We start from the raw sequence: 16,563 nt of genomic DNA, 5'->3' as shown, positions 1-16,563 counted from the left end.
TCTAAATACCAACAAAGGTAGGATGCCAGTGAATTTTGATCTAAAGGCACTTATCAGCATGTTAGATAGTTCATGCAATGTTCAGTGTAGTACTGGGCCACACAGACAAGGAAGGCTCCAACTTAGATTCTTGGCGTTTGCTCAGTTAGCTAATTCCAAATGAGGTGGCAATACTTAAAGTCCCTGGTGTAGCGAGGGAAAATAAACTTCTGCATATTATCCAATGCTCATTGATAAAAAGTCAACACGTAGACATTGGATGAGAATAATATTGGCCTCGATGCCCCATATGGTCAAATGATCCGTTGAGACCCCAACTCCATGCTTGGGTTTAATGCTGTTGGGCTACTGTGGCACCCATGGGACTGAGCCCCAGCAATATCAACAGTCTCAGACAAGGAGAGAAGAAAAGCAACCTGTAGGAAACACAATTAAGTGTTTGACATATTTTCTTAGTAAGTTTGAGAATAAAATATACAACCTTGAATGTTAGTCCTCAGTATAGTGACAAAGCTTGAAATGATGGGTGGGTTTCATTGCAAAATATCCCTTATCCATAAGTTAAGAAAAAAATGACTCAATGGAAGAACAAGCCATGCGTTATTAGCTTTATTAATAATATATTCATTAGGCATGTGTAGACCAATTGTAAGTAATATTGTACTCAGAACATGGAAATGCAAATGACTCTAGTTATTACTATTTCATCAGTAAACTAATTAAAGGGTATGTGAATTTTCCACTAAATAGTACTTAGAAAATGCTGATGTGAATAAATATGATTACAATCATGGTTTATTATTCTTCTCTTTACAGTCTGTTCTCAGTATTCCAGGGGAGTTTTTGCCATCTTTGGCATGTACGACAAGAGGTCTGTGCATACGCTGACATCGTTCTGCGGAGCGTTGCACATATCTTTGATCACACCGAGCTTCCCGACGGAAGGCGAGAGTCAGTTTGTGCTCCAGCTGCGGCCATCTTTGAGAGGGGCATTGCTTAGCCTGCTTGATCACTATGAGTGGACTAAATTTGTCTTCTTGTATGACACTGACAGAGGTGAGTTTGACTTTCAAAGTTCCTGAAAATTTATCTCTGCTTGGCTTTGAACTTGCCTGTCTTTGAAACATTCAGTTAGTGCTTCAATCAAAAAAGGATGTATAACATTTTGAGTATATGGGTGTTAACTTTAGCACTAGAAAATGTGATGGGAATCTTTTTCTCAGTATTATCAGCATTTTTATTGGATCTGGGTTCTGATCTGTGCACTTATAACTATTAAAGTGTCATTTGAACAGAACCCTTTGAATAATGATAAGGTTGCTGCCCAGTTTAGCAGACAGGGAGGATTAGCAGAGGGGGGTGATGGTTGGGGTGGGGGGGGGTGGTGGGGGCGTGGTGATTAAGGGGTGATTTCAAGACTTGAATTTTGAAATTTGCTTTGTTGTTAATAAAAAATCATTGATAACTGAGGAACACTGATAATTAATATATTTACATCATAAAACAGGGCCAAACATTTTGATGCCTGGTTACAGTTTTAGAAATTTTCAATTGATAGGTGACTGGGAGTAACTCTTCTTACCAACTGAATAAATTGAAGCATCTTTTTTGTGCAGGAGGGGAATCAGGAAAGCTGAGCCTTTGTACATTTGTCTTCTTCAATTCTTCTTTTCAATTTATTTAATTATTCCCTGTACTTTTTAGTAGCATGAACTGTTTACCTACAGTTTTATAGAGATTGTTCAAGATGTTCTGACTATGAGTTTCTTAGCCCCAAAATGACTGATGATATTTATTCAGGTCACTGTTCTCGTGAAGAACCTGGTTTTGGTTTTGTGTGATAGTTAGTAAAACAATTAATCCAAATCACAACCCTGATGCAAATTGCAGGATGACAGTGCCACCTGCTGGCCTTAAATCTGCCTATTGAGATGAAAATAGACAACACAGTTTTCTTTGTAGGCTTCATGACAATACTCATGACTAGACCAAAATTGCAATTCTTCTCGTCTTTCCCCCTCCTCTCAATAAATTAATACTAATTTTTCCATGCCATCAACAAAAACTGTTCAAGAGAAAATACTTTTTCCTCGGAGCTCCTAGATTAACCGCAAACAAATGAAGACTTTTACTGAATATAGAAAATTGTTCCGAAATTGGTGTGGATATTATTCAAGAGGGAAGAAAGACCATCCAATAACTGAAACTGATAGCAATAATGTGCCTTTTCTTTCCTGGTGCTTGTAATATCCTGAGTGAAACTGTTTAGCAAATATGATGTTCCCATGTGTGTTAAGAGCCATTGGCGGTTTAATTCCTGCTCTATGTGCAATGTAGCATCAACTCCATTGGTTTTGACATCAGAATAATCATTGATCCATCCAACTGTTTGTGCTGGTGTCTAATGCACCAGATTAGACATTGGATCTTGAGTTACTGTGATTGATTTCATGATTCTCTGCAATGCCATGCAGTTTCAATGTGAATGGGAATGTATCATACTGTAGTGCAAAAGGGCAATTTAACATCAGTTTGACCAAACTGCATAAAGTCCATCTTTGCTTTGAACTAATCAAGTGCCTGCGTAAAACATGCAAATTACATGTTTAGCAAAAGATTATCCTTGTAGGCCAGTTATTACCTTGAGTCCCTGGCACTTAAATGGTACCCTTCTTATGAAGGGTAAGTGAAATATACAAAATATTAAACCTGAACAGACAGTGATTTTTGAATTGTTTCTCTTTATTTCTGTGTATTTGACCCTACCTTTTAGCAGTAGCATAACTTCATAGTGTGCCTTCACTTTTTCTTTGTGATAATAGAGCCAGTAAGTAGCTGGTATCTCAAAATTAATGACAAATTCCACTCAATTTTAGTGTCATTCTTGCAAACTGCTGCTGTTTTAGATTTTATTTACCTTCAAACTCAATTACTCTAATGCTCTCCTGCACAGGATCAATTCCTACACTCAATAAAAGTCCATCCAAAACCGCTGCCCAGGTCCTAATTTGCACAAAGTCCTCTATAAACCCCTCCATGACTTCAATTCTCCTCATCTCTGTAACCTCCTCCAGCCTGACAACCCTCCAAAAAATCTGCATTCATCCATTTTTGACTTCAAGTGCATCTCTGACTTCCTTTTCCTGCTATTGGTGGCCATGCCAATTAGAATTTAAGTGTTGGTGAGTGTAGAAAATAATTGTATTTGAGAAGATGGGAACTTAGACAAGCAGGCAGTGTGCTCATTCATTCACTGCTACAGAGGCTTTAATTTACTGACCGAATCTTTGCCTGGATCATTTTGGTGTGGTGGAATCGAACTGTTAGATTTTGTTTGAACTAAAGTGCCAGCAAACAAAATAAAGTATGAGACAAGCTTTTATTGCAATCACCTGATTTAATAGTCAACATGTGCTTCACTCGCTGGATCACAGTCAATAATAGGCTAAAAGACACCAAGGTGACATAACTACCCTTCAAATGCAGTGTATGTGGCCTGACTCTGAATTTATGACATATTGTCCCTTGTGAATAGTAGCCTGCTTTAAAAGTTTGATATTGAAAGCTGTTAACTGGCGTTGTTTATGAACACTAAAGCATGGGGTCAATTTTCAGGTGAATAATTAGATTTGGCAGGCGGTGGCTGTATACATCCAAGGCCCGTTGAATTGGTCCATTTTCATGGTCATACCTCATTTCCATTCTGTTGGTGAAATGCTTGTGTATTTAGAGTAGTTTTGCTGTTAGGAGAGGGTCGAAGAACTGGATGTTCTGCTGCAGAGTCCAGCGAGTACAAGCAGGTTAAAGGTAAGAGAGGAGAGAATCCAGGGAAAGGGCTCTAAGCAGAGCGGGGTTTGTGCAGGGTGGGGTAATCAGGCATCCTAAGCCCACAAAAATCAACTTTAAAATCTTAAACTTTCCTTTTCTGGAGCAGCCTACACTGGTCCTTTTAATTGCCACTAATTGGGCTACTCAATGCCAAATGCCAGTTGGCAAAGCATACTTGATACGTGAAAATTATCAGGATCCTTTCTGACCTCATAACTTCCCTGATTTGCTAAGGTTACAGAGGCTCTTTCTCTGTTTCTGGCATGCGCCTGAGCCACCCATTTTAAGGCTCTAATCAAAATAGTGGCAGTCAGAGTGGCCATGGGAACAGGTTGGCAAGTGCTGCACTGCGATTTTCATCATTCTACCACCTGTTCCTGCCTGGTGGCATCTTCCATAACTTATTCTAACTTAAAGCAGAATTGAAATTCACTTCTATCTTTTCACAGATCCCATCTCTTTGTGAGTGCGGTTGCTTTTGACAGTAACATTTGTTGGTCATTGAGGGAATTCAGCTTTCAAATTTTAAGCTTACAATGCTCTTTAAATGTTAATTCAGGGCACGCCAGCCTTTCAAATTCAGTCACTGGAATAGAACATCCCTAAAATCACTCTGCTAGACTCCCAGACATGATTTCCCTTAGTGTATATAGTCCAGTAACTTTAGCCATGCTTAGTACAAATATCCATTACAATTTGCTTTTATGGCCATAAATCTTGACCCTGGATAAGATGTAGTGATGGGTATTGTCTTTCCTGCCTGAGTAGTAATGCGGCAGAGTGAATTGGTGCCCAATATAGAACCTGCCAATCTTGATTCCGTTTCCATTTGTGGACTTCCATTTATATAACACCTTTCATGCTCGCAGAACATCCTACAGCACTTGACAGCCAGTGAGCAACTCTTGAAGTACAGTCACTGTTTTAGCATAGGCAGCCAATTTGTGCACAGCAAGTTCCAACAAACAGCAACAAAATTAATGGCCAGATGATGTGTTCTTAGCAGTTTTGGGTGAGCAATAAATATTGATCCCAGGACCGGGAAGAACTCCTCTGTTCTTCCAATAGTGCTGTTGGATCATTTATATCCACCTTTCATGTTCAGGTGAGTTTCTGGGGTTTTTTTTAACTGATTTATGTGGGGTGGGGAGGAGAATGACAGCTGGTCTCATCAAAATATTTCCCCTGCAACTTCTCAATCGCCTTTCCCCCCAACAAACACCAATGTTTGGTCAGGCTCTGAGCAGGAGCTGCTTTACTTCACACCTTGGCCCTAGGAAATGGGTTTGTGTTTTTATATCAAGGTAACCTGGAAGCCAGCATCTAAACTATTTGATTTGTGCTCCTCACAAGAACTGCAATGTATTTTTCAAGTATACTGTGAATCATTCTGAGCTGTGAAAATAATCAGATTTACCGAGTTAGGAAAAGTCCAAGGTGAGAGTGAATTAAAACTGTAACAGGGACATTGTTTTAATTGAATTCTGGCACAGCTCCTAAAATAATCCAACTGTGGAAAAGAACTTCCTCTACTTTCACAGTTACTGAGATATGTTATGGGGAAGAAGGGTGTCGTTATTTGCTATACCGTGCTCTCTGACTTCAAATGGCTACACATCTGCCCTCATGGGAGTAGTAAAAGCCTAAATGGATTGGTACACATCTATCACTGGGATTGATAGCATGTGTTTAGCGATATTCAAATGGAAGGTCTTTCTAGCTCCCTGATCTGTGCTGGCCAAGCTGATTTCAGTAACATCAGTCATGGGAAACAATTGGCTCAATATGCCAGGGCTGGATAGAGGTGAGGGGGATATTAAACAGAAGCAGCAACGCTGTCTGATATACCCCTAAACCTTAGGATATTGAGCCATTGCTGCTGCAATAATATGCTTATGCAGGACTAGGATGTGGATAGGACCAGTTTCAGCTATGCTAACCTGCATGATAAAACAGCTTGTCAAAACTCACTCTTGTGGCAGAACTTGATGCCCTCCCCCAAGGTGAGTTTAGAGGTGGGGGTGGTGGGGGTGGATTTAATCAGGCTGGAAGATGTTGGGTGGGGACCCTGCCGCCTCCCTACCTCTGTCCCGATTAAGTTTGGGTTAGAAAGGTTCATGGATGGATTTTCCCACCCTAATGCCAATTGATGCCCTTAAGTGAACAACTAATGCCCACAAAAGGGACTCCTCCCTCCACTACTGGTATTCAATCAGTGGTGGGCGTGTCAGTTGCCATGCAGGGAGCCCAAAAACCTTGTTGGGTTTGCTTTCAGGCTCCCGGAGGATTGGTGGGGGTATGGGTGGGGTCCCTTGTTGTCAGGCACTAAGTGCCTGATTGAGGGACCCAGCCCCGGTGGTGGGGAGGGAGCTTGGGCGGTGGGTGGGGTTGGTCCTTCTGAGAGCTATACAGCTGCCCCTTCTTTTGACTCTCTGCCACCTCAGCCAGCAACTCCCTCCATGCAAACCCCATCCCGCCCTCACCTGTGACCTGACTCCAGTGCTGATACTGGGCCTCTGGTGGGTGCTTTGCTGACAGCCGTCACTGTTCCTGGTTGCGCTGCCTGCAATTGAGAGCTGCTGGCCTCTGGTTGGCCAACAACTTTCGGGGGCGGTGGCAGGGGTGAGGGGGGAGAAGGATTGTGATTTTAAGATTGGCACTTACTACGGCGTGGTTTCTCCAAAGGAGGCAATGCAGGGCTCTCACCAGCTCTCCAGCCAATGGCCTGGATTAAATTCCACCCTTGGACTGGCAAATGAGAAATGATTACTTTGGTGAGATATTGGAGGGCTGGCAGTACCAATGGAACCTTCCGGATGAATGTCCTTATTTTTGGCACCAGTGTGGTAAGATTCAATGTCAGTGACAGAAAACAGGTGGCAGTGAATCCATCGCCGTTATAAACATTGTCTTTTAAATTAGATGGGAAATTGGTTGATCCATTTATCTGTTTGGGTGGATTCCATTGCATCATTGAAACAAGGCCAGGAATTCCTCAGATGCCCTGAACAATGTTCCTCCTTGAACCAACACTAATGTTTGTGGGACACTGCTTGTGAAGAATAGCTGATGACTTTGTCAACACAACAAGGAAGTAAAGAGGGTTTTCAGGGAAGTAGTGAGGATTTTAAATTGAATAGTGGGGCACGGGATCAAATTTGGGAGGATGTGGTAAACAAAGGAGTAGACACAAGGCAAGAGAGAACATTATTAATATGGGAAATGATAAACAGACCATGATAGGAAAGGACAGAGAGTACAAATCTGAGAGTAAATCAGCAGATAAGGATAGACACTATAAAAATAATAAAGGGATAAAGTTAAAGTTTCTGATTCTGAACGCACGTAGCATTCAAAACAAACAGATGAACTGACAGCGCAAATAGAAATAAACAAGTATGATCTGAGAGCCATTACAGAGACATGGCTACAGGATGACATATATTGGGACCTGAATATTGAAGGGTACGTGACATTTAGGAAGGACAGGAAGTTATGAAAAGGTGGAGGGGTGACTCTGTTAATTAATGATGCTATTAGCACAAAAGAGGGATGACCTAAGTTCAGGAAAACAGGTTTGGGTTGAGTTGAGAAATGATAAAGGCAAGAAGTAACTTGTGGGAGTGGTGTACAGGCCTCCTAGTTGTAACTACACAGTAGGACCAACTATTAAAGAAGAGATAATAGGAGCTTGTCTGAAAGGTACAGCAATAATCATGGGGGATTTTAATCTAAATATGGACAGGAAAAATCAGACAGGTGATGGGCAAAGGTAGCATAGATGAGGAGTTCATAGAATGTTTTCAGGATAGTTTCTTAGAACAGTAGGTTCTTGAGCCAACCGGAGAGTAGGCTATACTAGACCTGGTATTGAGCAACAAGATAGGATTAATTGATAACCTCATAGTGAAGGCACGCCCAGGTAGCAGCGATCATAACATGATTGAATTTTACATTCATTTTAAAGGAGAAATGAGTCCGTCCAAGAGTAGCATTTTAAACTTAAATAAGGGCAATTATGAGGGCATGAAAGCAAAGCTAGCTAAAGTGAACAGGCAAATGAGGTTAAGGGATAGATCAATAGAAGTTCAGTGGCAGATGTTTAAAGGGATATTTCAAAATATACAGAATAGATACATTCCAATGAGAAAGAAAAATTCCAAGGGGAAGGGCCACCATCCGTGATTAACTAAAAAAAGTTAAAGCCAGTATCAAACTTAAAGAAAAAGCATATAATTATGCAAAGATGGGTGGCAGGTCAGAAGATTGTAAAGAATATAAAGAACAGCAAAGGATGACAAAAAGATTAATAAGGAGGGAAACTTAGAGTATAAGAGAAGGCTAGCTAGTAATGTAAAGATGGACTGTCACATGAGTTGGGACAAGCCCATAACTTTTATTTTAAAATATTGTGAGATTTTTAGATCCTCATGAAATCTCGTCCCGCCCATGGATGAGGTTTCATGCTTATTCAGAAGCCCGCCAGAGCTCCCGGCCTGCCCGACAATCTTAAAGTTGGACGGGCAGGTCCATTAATGACTTCAACTACTTTGTTAATGACCTTAATAGGCTGTTGACAGATCGATGGGCACACAGCCAACTTGGGTGCGCGCCCACCGAACTGAAAGTCTGAATGACACTCCGTGACGTTAGGAGGTACGCCCAGCGTCACCCTGCATCATTTTGCATGTCGGCAAGCAGGCCCCGCCCCTGCCCCCACCCCTGTTCACCGACCAGAAGATACAGCTCATGGTGTAGTGAGCAACATGGCGTGGATTGGCTAGCCAGCAGGAAGCAGAGAGTTGGCATAATTGGGTCTTTATCTGGTTGGCAGGATGTGACGAGTGATGTGCCACAGGGATCAGTGTTGGGTCCTCAGCCTTTTACAATTGATATAAATGACTTGGATGAAGGGACCAAAGGAATGATTGCTAAATTTGCTGATGACACAGAGATAGGTAGGAAAGCAAACTGTGAAGAGGACAAAGGAGGCTACAAAGTGACATAGATAGGTTAAGTGAGTGGGCAAAGATCTGGCAAATGAAGTCTAATGTAGGAAAATGTGAAATTGTGCATCTTGGCAGGAAGAATAAAAGAGAAGCTTATTATCTAAATGGTGAGAGATTGCAGATCTCTGAGATTCAGAGGGATCTGGATATCCTCGTGCATGAATCACAAAAGGCTAGTATGCCGAAAAAGCAGGTAATTAGGGAAGCTAATGGAACGTCATCATTTATTTTGAGGGGAATTGATTACAGAAGTAGGGAGGTTATGCTTCAGTTGTACAGGGTATTGGCGAGACCACATCTGCAGTAATGTGTACAGTACCGGTCTTCTCATTTAAGGAAAGATGTAAATGTGCTAGAAGCAGTCCAGAGAAGGCTTACTAAATTAATACCAGAAATAGGTGGGTTGTCTTATGAGGAAAGGTTGGACAGGTTAGGCTTGTGTCCATTGGAGTTTAGAAGAGTAAGACGTGACTTGATTGAAACCTTTAAAATCCTGAGGAGTCTTGACAGGGTGGATGTGGAGAGGATGCTTCCTCTTGTGGGAGAATCTAGAACTAGGGGTTAATGTTTAAAAATAAGGGGTTGCCCTTTAAGACAGAGGTGAGGAGAATTTTTTTTCCCTGAGGGTAGAGAGTCTTTGGAACTCTCTTCCTCAAAAGATGGTAGAAGCAGAGCCTTTGAATATTTTTAAGGTAGAGCGAGATAGATTCTTGATTAACAAGGAATTGGAAGGTTATCAGGGTTAGGCTGCAATGTGGGTTGAGGTTACAATCAGATCAGCCATATTGAATGGCGGAGCAGGCTTGAGGGATCGAGTGCCCTATTCCTGCTTCTAATTTGTATGTTCATATGTACTGTAGTTCAAAAAACATGTGAGTAACTGTATTGCATGCCCTGAAATATTCCAGCAACATGATAAGGCACTAAGTAACCTCAAAGGAATCTTTCTCATTCTCCAAGTATGTGTCAGCTGGGAGGAGAGGAGGAGACAAATGACAAGGAGATGAAAATGGTTAATTTTATCCGGTGTTTTGTGAACTGACTTGAGAAGTTGGTAATTGAGTCCCGAAATTCAGCCCCGGCATCCTTTCAGTTCTACCCTGGACAGATAAGATGGATCTTGACAAATAATTGATTTCTCACACCAGCCTTGGGATAGTTGCGTGTTTCAAAATTATTTCAACCACTGGTTTTGTGAGATTAATTTGAAATGACAATTTGTCATATTCCCACGCAGAAATGAAATGTAGCAGTGGAAAACTGCAGTAGTGTTACAGAAGGCAGCATTTATCCATTAACATAAACTCCATCTATTTATTATCTTCAAGTCCCTTAATCTCAATCTAATATCACTGAGAACATATTGACAAGAAATTATTTTGAAATTTTATGTTTTCATTGGTGAAACCCCTGTGGGCTTCCTTATGCTGAGTCAGTGAATATACTGTTTTAATCAGCAATGGGTGGATATAGGAGCGAAATGGTGATTAACAGAATTTGAAAAGAAGTTTGTAGGAGGTTTATTCAGAGTCAGTGAAATAAGTATTTGATTGTTTTCTGGAAAATTGGAGATAATTGTGATTTCCTTTTGTATATGAACAATGTCTATGTGTTAGATGCAATAATTGACATAAATCCATTGGAATTCAAAATTATTTTAAAGGTACCAATTTGAGACAACCACCTGCTTAGATCACTGCTGCATTGGCAGGCACAAGTTATACTCACAGTGCTGCTTGCTCTGCCCTGTTCCCTGGCATTCAAATGCCAGTTATATTTGTTAATGTTAATTAAATGCTGAAGAGACTGTCATTGCCTTGCCACATTATACTATTTAAAATCTTCCTTGGTGGCTACCAATCAACCACCTGGGGACTTTGTAAAATTGGCTTCACACTGGTTACAGTTCCAATGCAAACACTAACCTCCTGGAGGGCATTCACACTGCTTGCTATAATGCAATCAAGCTCACTTCACTCCTTAGTTCCACAATGACACGGCATCATTTTGCTTCAAGGCAAGTTGTGTGGTATAATTGGACTATAATTTTTATAACTTTATAACGTATTTACAAAGGATTTATAATCCTCTATTTATGAGCAGTGAAATAAAGATTATGAAATCTCATGATCCTTTGTTGAAGTTTTCTCCTCATCGTTGGCAAGAATCTTCCTGCCCCGTTGGCGTCAGGTGCCATGGCAGGCTGGATGGGGGGGTTTGTGGGGTGGGCACAATATGGTGAGAAGGCCAAAAATCGGTTTTACGACACTAACCAGGTTGCAATTGTCCGCTCCACCTGTCAATTGTGGGCCGTGTTTCCCGCCGCCACACATCGGGAGCATCGTTTGTTCCCTGCTTTTAATCCCTGTTCGCCGGAATCATTCCCCCCACCTCAAATTTACAACCTACATGGGTGTGACTTCAGAACAGTGTGCTTCACAACTGCCTTTAAAAGGCATGCACCTGGTGACTTGAACTTCGAGGGGAACTCAGAGGTGAGTGCACACAACCTTGCCCAGCGCTTGCAAGCATCACCTTTAGGATCAATGAAGAGGCGCTGAACAGTCACGGGGGCACAGCCTAGTCACATTTTCCCAGCTGGCTTTGAGTGCGGGCAAGAGCTCCAGTGTGAGTCAGACCGGTATGGGAGGGCAAGGCAGCACAGACAGACTGAAGTACTCAAGCACATGCCGGGGAGGTGAGGGGAGGAGGGTGAGGGAAGCAGCCACGCACGTGGAAAAGCTTGTCAAAAGTGAACTTTCTTCCCCAGCTGAGGATGTTCAGCTGCAGCTCCATTGACATGCTTGGAGTGGAACCTCTGAAGCTTTTCTGTCCACTCAAGCAATGCAAAACCATGAAAGTGCCACCAAATGCTCCAGAACTTTTCACCCTTGGGTGCAGTCTGCAAACTAATGTGCATTTTAGGGGGCAGCAGCACAATTGGTTGACTGGGCAAGTTGTAGAATCCCCTTGCGAAAGGTTGCATTGCACAGTCACTGGTGGAAGTGCTCACAGCCCCAGGCAATGTCTTTATTAAGGTTTGGACCAGTCTCCATCATGGTTCAAGCTAACAGTGCAGCCTTGCAGTGCGGATTAGGAGAACACCTGTGCCTGGGCTGAGAGCACAGCATCACATCCAATGGCCAAAGCTACTGCCAATTGTTCAAGTGGAGTGGGGTGGGGGAGGGTGGGGTTTTGGACAGCCAATGACTGCTCTACACTCTGGCCATCCAAGTGGTGGTCAGCACTCTCCTGCATGCATGAAGGGGTCTTCAGGCTTAACCAAGAGAGGTTCTTCGTGCACGCAAGCTAACCCGCGCATCTCTCTCTTTGAACCTGCAGGAGGAGAAAATCAGAATCATGAAGCCTGGTAATTTACTGGTATGCCTCATGGCTTACGCAGACCAGAGAAGAAGGACAGAGTGGCGGCGGCACTTGGCTTGGCAAAGGGAGGGGCACCTCCCTCAAGATGAAGGGGTGGCAGGGCCTGCTGTGCACGCAGCTGAAGATCCACAGTGAGCCGCTGCTCTTAGGCACCTCGCTAGACCCAGGGTCTAGAGATGGCGTTTGTCATTCCTACAGATGACTGAGAACCAGTGTCACTGACAACTCTGCAGGTCTAGGGAACTGGTCGGTCACATATGCCAAATGCTGCAGAATCTGGTGCCACAAGGACATGGAGGGCATCCACTGCCCGTGGCTGTGAAAGTGACTGTGGGACTCAACATTTACACCAGTGGCTCCTTCCAGGCTCCACAGGTGCCTGTGTGGGATCTCACAAGCCTCCATGCACAAGTGTATCCAGGAGGTCACAGACACCATCTTCGCAAAGGAAAGGAACTTAGTGCATTTTGCCCACGTTCAGGAAAGCCAGAAAGCAAGAACGCTGGGATTTGCACAGACCTCAGGTTTTCCACAGGTGCAGGGTGCCATGGGCTGCAATTGTGTGGCACGTAGATCTCTGTGGCAACAAGTAGTCAACTGCATTAACCACAAGGGCTTCAATCTTCAGCTGATCTGCAATGTGCAGCTGGTGTGTGACCACCACAAACACATCCTGCAGGTCTGCGCACACTTCCCAGGGAGCGTCCACCACTCTTACATCCTTAGCAGGTCTCAGATCCCTGACATCTTCCAGGGTCCAGAGAGGCTGCAGGGTTGTCTCCTTGGGGACAAGGGCTACCCACAGTGGACGTGGCTGATGAAGGCCATGCGATGCCCTCAGACTGGAGCAGAGCGACAGGAGAACCAGGCTCATGCTGCAACCTGAACTTTGGTGGAGCAAACGATAGGCATATTGAAAATGAGGTCCCAGTGCCTCGACAGGTCCAGTGGAGCACTGCAATACAGCCCCCAGAGGCTGTAACGTATCATCTTTGCTTGCTGCACGCTCCACAACCTGGCAGTGCAAAGTGGGGAGGACCTGGCTGAGGAGGAGATGGAGGAGCTGCACATATCCTCTGATGAGGAGAATGTCGAAGGGGTTGATGGTGATGAGAGCCTGAAGGCCAGGACACTGGTGATGAGACCATCACACTGGACAGGCGAGGCAGGTGTGCTCGGGAGGCCCTCATAGCTGCAAGATTTGTAGAAGATGATGATGAGCTGCAGTGAGGACAGTCCTGACATCCTCACCTTGCATATGTGAGCGTTTGACTCCTGTGTGGCTGATGACAGCGCACATACCCTCAGTGCTCAGTCTCCTGTCATGAAGAAGCAGCGGAGGCCCTAATAGTCGCTAGATTCCAGGAGGATGATGACAACATGCAGTGAGGACACTCCACAGATCTTCACATAGCCTCTGAGAATGTCTGACTCCTGTCTGGCTGAGGGCAGCTCGCTTGTGTTCTGTGATCAGGGTCATATCAGGGCGACACAGCTGTGAAACTTCAAATGCACCTGATCCTTTGTCAACCTTCAGCACCTGTCCCCTTCAGAAGCACAGCATCACCGATCACAGATACTGAAGAGCTGAAAGGCGCTGAGGGCACACAGAGAGAATGACGGAACTCTGTGACGCCTGCCCACGACATTCTAGCAGCAATGACAGGCAGCATTGAGGTGCAGGCATCACTAATGTGTCCAGTGAGTGTTAAGCCAGACCATTGGTGCAAAGATTACACAATGCACAGGGAAGAGGCCCTGGACTGAGACACCTGCCTTTATCTTGTGCAGGAACCAAGGTTTCACATCTGAGTGACACAAACACTGCTCATCATAACAAGGAGCCATAGGCAAGGAGACATTCTTGGGAGTTTATTTGCAATACTGAACATTAAGTTCTAGTGATTAACACCCGTGCCCAGGCTGTGCAACTAATTCTTCTTAACCTTCCTAACCCTGCCGCTACGTTTTGGTGCTCCCCCAACATCCACAGCAGAGGTGGAGGCAGCCTGCTGACTGCTACTCCCTGTCTGTGATGACCTTGATGGGTGTCCTCTGATGGACCGAGACCTGGAGGTCCCAGCCTGCTTTCAGGGTCCCGTTGTGTGGCAATGGGCACCATCCTTGAGCAGTGGAGCTGAAGCTGCTGGGGTCATAGGAAGAGGGGATTTGGATGGCCTGGACACTCCCAGGGTCACCTGGGTAGATGGCCCCAGGATGTGCACCTGCTGATCCTCCTCCCTATGGGTGCCTGAGGGCCCCTGGCTGATTCCTTGAGGAGAAAGGGAAGCTGGAGTGAGATCGAGCTGCCCCACACCCCTATCGCATTGACACTGTTGGAGGCCAACTATGGCATCAGCAATGGTGTTAAGCCCGCACAGCAATGCAGGATGGTTGTCCTGGACCAAGATCTCTATGGCAGCCACCATCCTACCAGTGTTAACCTCAGTACATTGGCACGTCAGTGCTATCACTTCACATTGAATGTGGATGGACTCCTCCATCATGCTTTGCAATCTGAGGAGTGCTGCGGACATCCCTTCCTGATGTTCCTGAGTTTGCCTTTGCAGCTCCAGCAACTGTGACATGACCAAATCCGGAGGCTCATCATCTGACTCTGACTCAGCAGATTTTTGGCTTTCAGCAATCCTCTGAGTGCTGGAAACCTGGGAAGTCCCTGCCGCTGTCTGCTGTGGATCAGACAGTGCAATGTGCTCACCAGATTGTGACCCCGAGGCTACTCTAAAACGAGGTCCCAATGAGGGGTGTGTCTCTGCACTGGTGGAGGGTGTGGGTGAGCTCTGTGTCTGGTCTTCAATTAGGGTGTCATCAGATTCTTCTTCAAGGTGTCTTTGGGGCTTGAGTCGAGGACCTGGGTCGTGGACCCCATCGGCTGCTTCCCAGATGTGCCTGTGAAAGCAAGGAAGATCATTCGTGCGAGGCAGGGAACTATGGAACAGGGGAACTAACACAGCATGGTTGTCTGATGGATATTGCACTGCTGAATTCTCACTTGGTTGAGCACCACAGACCTCACCGTCAACACAGGAACAGCCTAGAACATCGCTGGCCACTGGATGACTCTATTTTCAAAGTCTGTGAGGACCTTGATGTCAGGCATTCGTCCACCAGTCTACGACTTCTCCCTCTTGTTGTGTGCCAGCTTGTCCTGCATGAAAACAGATGGACGCCTGCCAGGCCAGATGAGAAGGATACTTGGCATGTGTGGGTGGTAAATGGTGCCATAGATGGGATGAGGGCATGATCTGCAGGGCAGATGAAGGTATGTGTGAGTGAATGGTGATATCCCTTGAGCTGGAAGTGAGCGAGATCTACGTGGATGTGTGATGGGTTTGTGAGTGTGTGAGTTGAGAGTGATGAGTAGATCGACTTACTCTAGCAGAAAGGAGGAGATAATCATTCTCTTTCGGCACTGGGTGGCTGTCCTCTTCTGTAGGGCGTTGATGTTGACCACCGCTGCCACTGCCTCCCATGCTAGATTGGTGGCCCTTGCTTGCTGGTCTTCACCCAGAGCAGCGTAGAGGACTTCACAGTGAGCATCCACAGCATCCAGCAGGTGCCCAAGGGAGGTGTTGCTAAATTTGGGGGCACCATGTCTCCTCCTTTTGGCAGCCATGACTTTGAAGCAGCTTCTGATGCCTTAGAGAGTGCCAGCTCTGTCCAGGGATGCCCTTTAAATATGGTGCCTGAGGTGATGGCAGGGCGGGTGAATCAGAGGCTGCCACACCAGCGACACAGCATGTTTCCCAGGAATGCATTAGAAATGAGACAGAATATGTCAGAAATGGGATGATATGGTACCAAAAGCTGCCATTGCAACCGGCGGGTATAACGTATTTTTTCCTGCCCGCTACCACACTTAGTGCAAATCTGAGATGATTCCGCCCATTGTCTACTACTTTATTGACAAAAACTGACTCAAGCTGTCTTCCCTCCAACCTCTGCCATTATATATTTGAAAGAATAAGAGAAACCAATTGAGTAAATTACATGTTATAACCCCACAACCGAGTAATCTTTAACAATGTTAATTAAATTAAATTTTACAGGTGGAGGACAAGTTGTTTAACACACAGAGACCCTGAATCTATATTTAAAAACATAAAGACATTTTCAAAGTCCTTTTTATGAATAATGAGTGTTCTACCACGCCAAATGCTTGTCTTTGGATGGCAGGTGGCATATTGATAAACAGTTGTACCACGATTTTATAACGCAGAGAAAAGGAAGTTCAAGGATATTGCAGCAATGGCAAAGAATAGCTTAATGAAAGAGATATATTCAAAAATGTTGAATATATTCAGCCTAGACACACCACTGA

General features: G+C 44.4%; 1 protein-coding gene across 3 annotated transcripts in view; it reads left to right on the top strand.

Annotated features, from left to right (window-relative positions):
* The window catches only part of LOC121284000 (glutamate receptor 4), a 304,238-nt gene that overhangs the window by 20,985 nt on the left and 266,690 nt on the right, over nt 1-16,563 (top strand). For all 3 annotated transcript variants that reach the window (XM_041198891.1, XM_041198890.1, XM_041198892.1), the window contains exon 3: nt 817-1,056. In XM_041198891.1, the coding sequence (XP_041054825.1) occupies nt 817-1,056 (240 nt within the window). The remainder of the gene's footprint in view (nt 1-816; nt 1,057-16,563) is intronic.

This window comes from Carcharodon carcharias, chromosome 11 (assembly GCF_017639515.1).
Source record: "Carcharodon carcharias isolate sCarCar2 chromosome 11, sCarCar2.pri, whole genome shotgun sequence".
Taxonomy (NCBI): domain Eukaryota; kingdom Metazoa; phylum Chordata; class Chondrichthyes; order Lamniformes; family Lamnidae; genus Carcharodon; species Carcharodon carcharias.
Note: the sequence above shows the minus strand (reverse complement) of the source record. Positions and strands in the feature narration are given on the sequence as shown.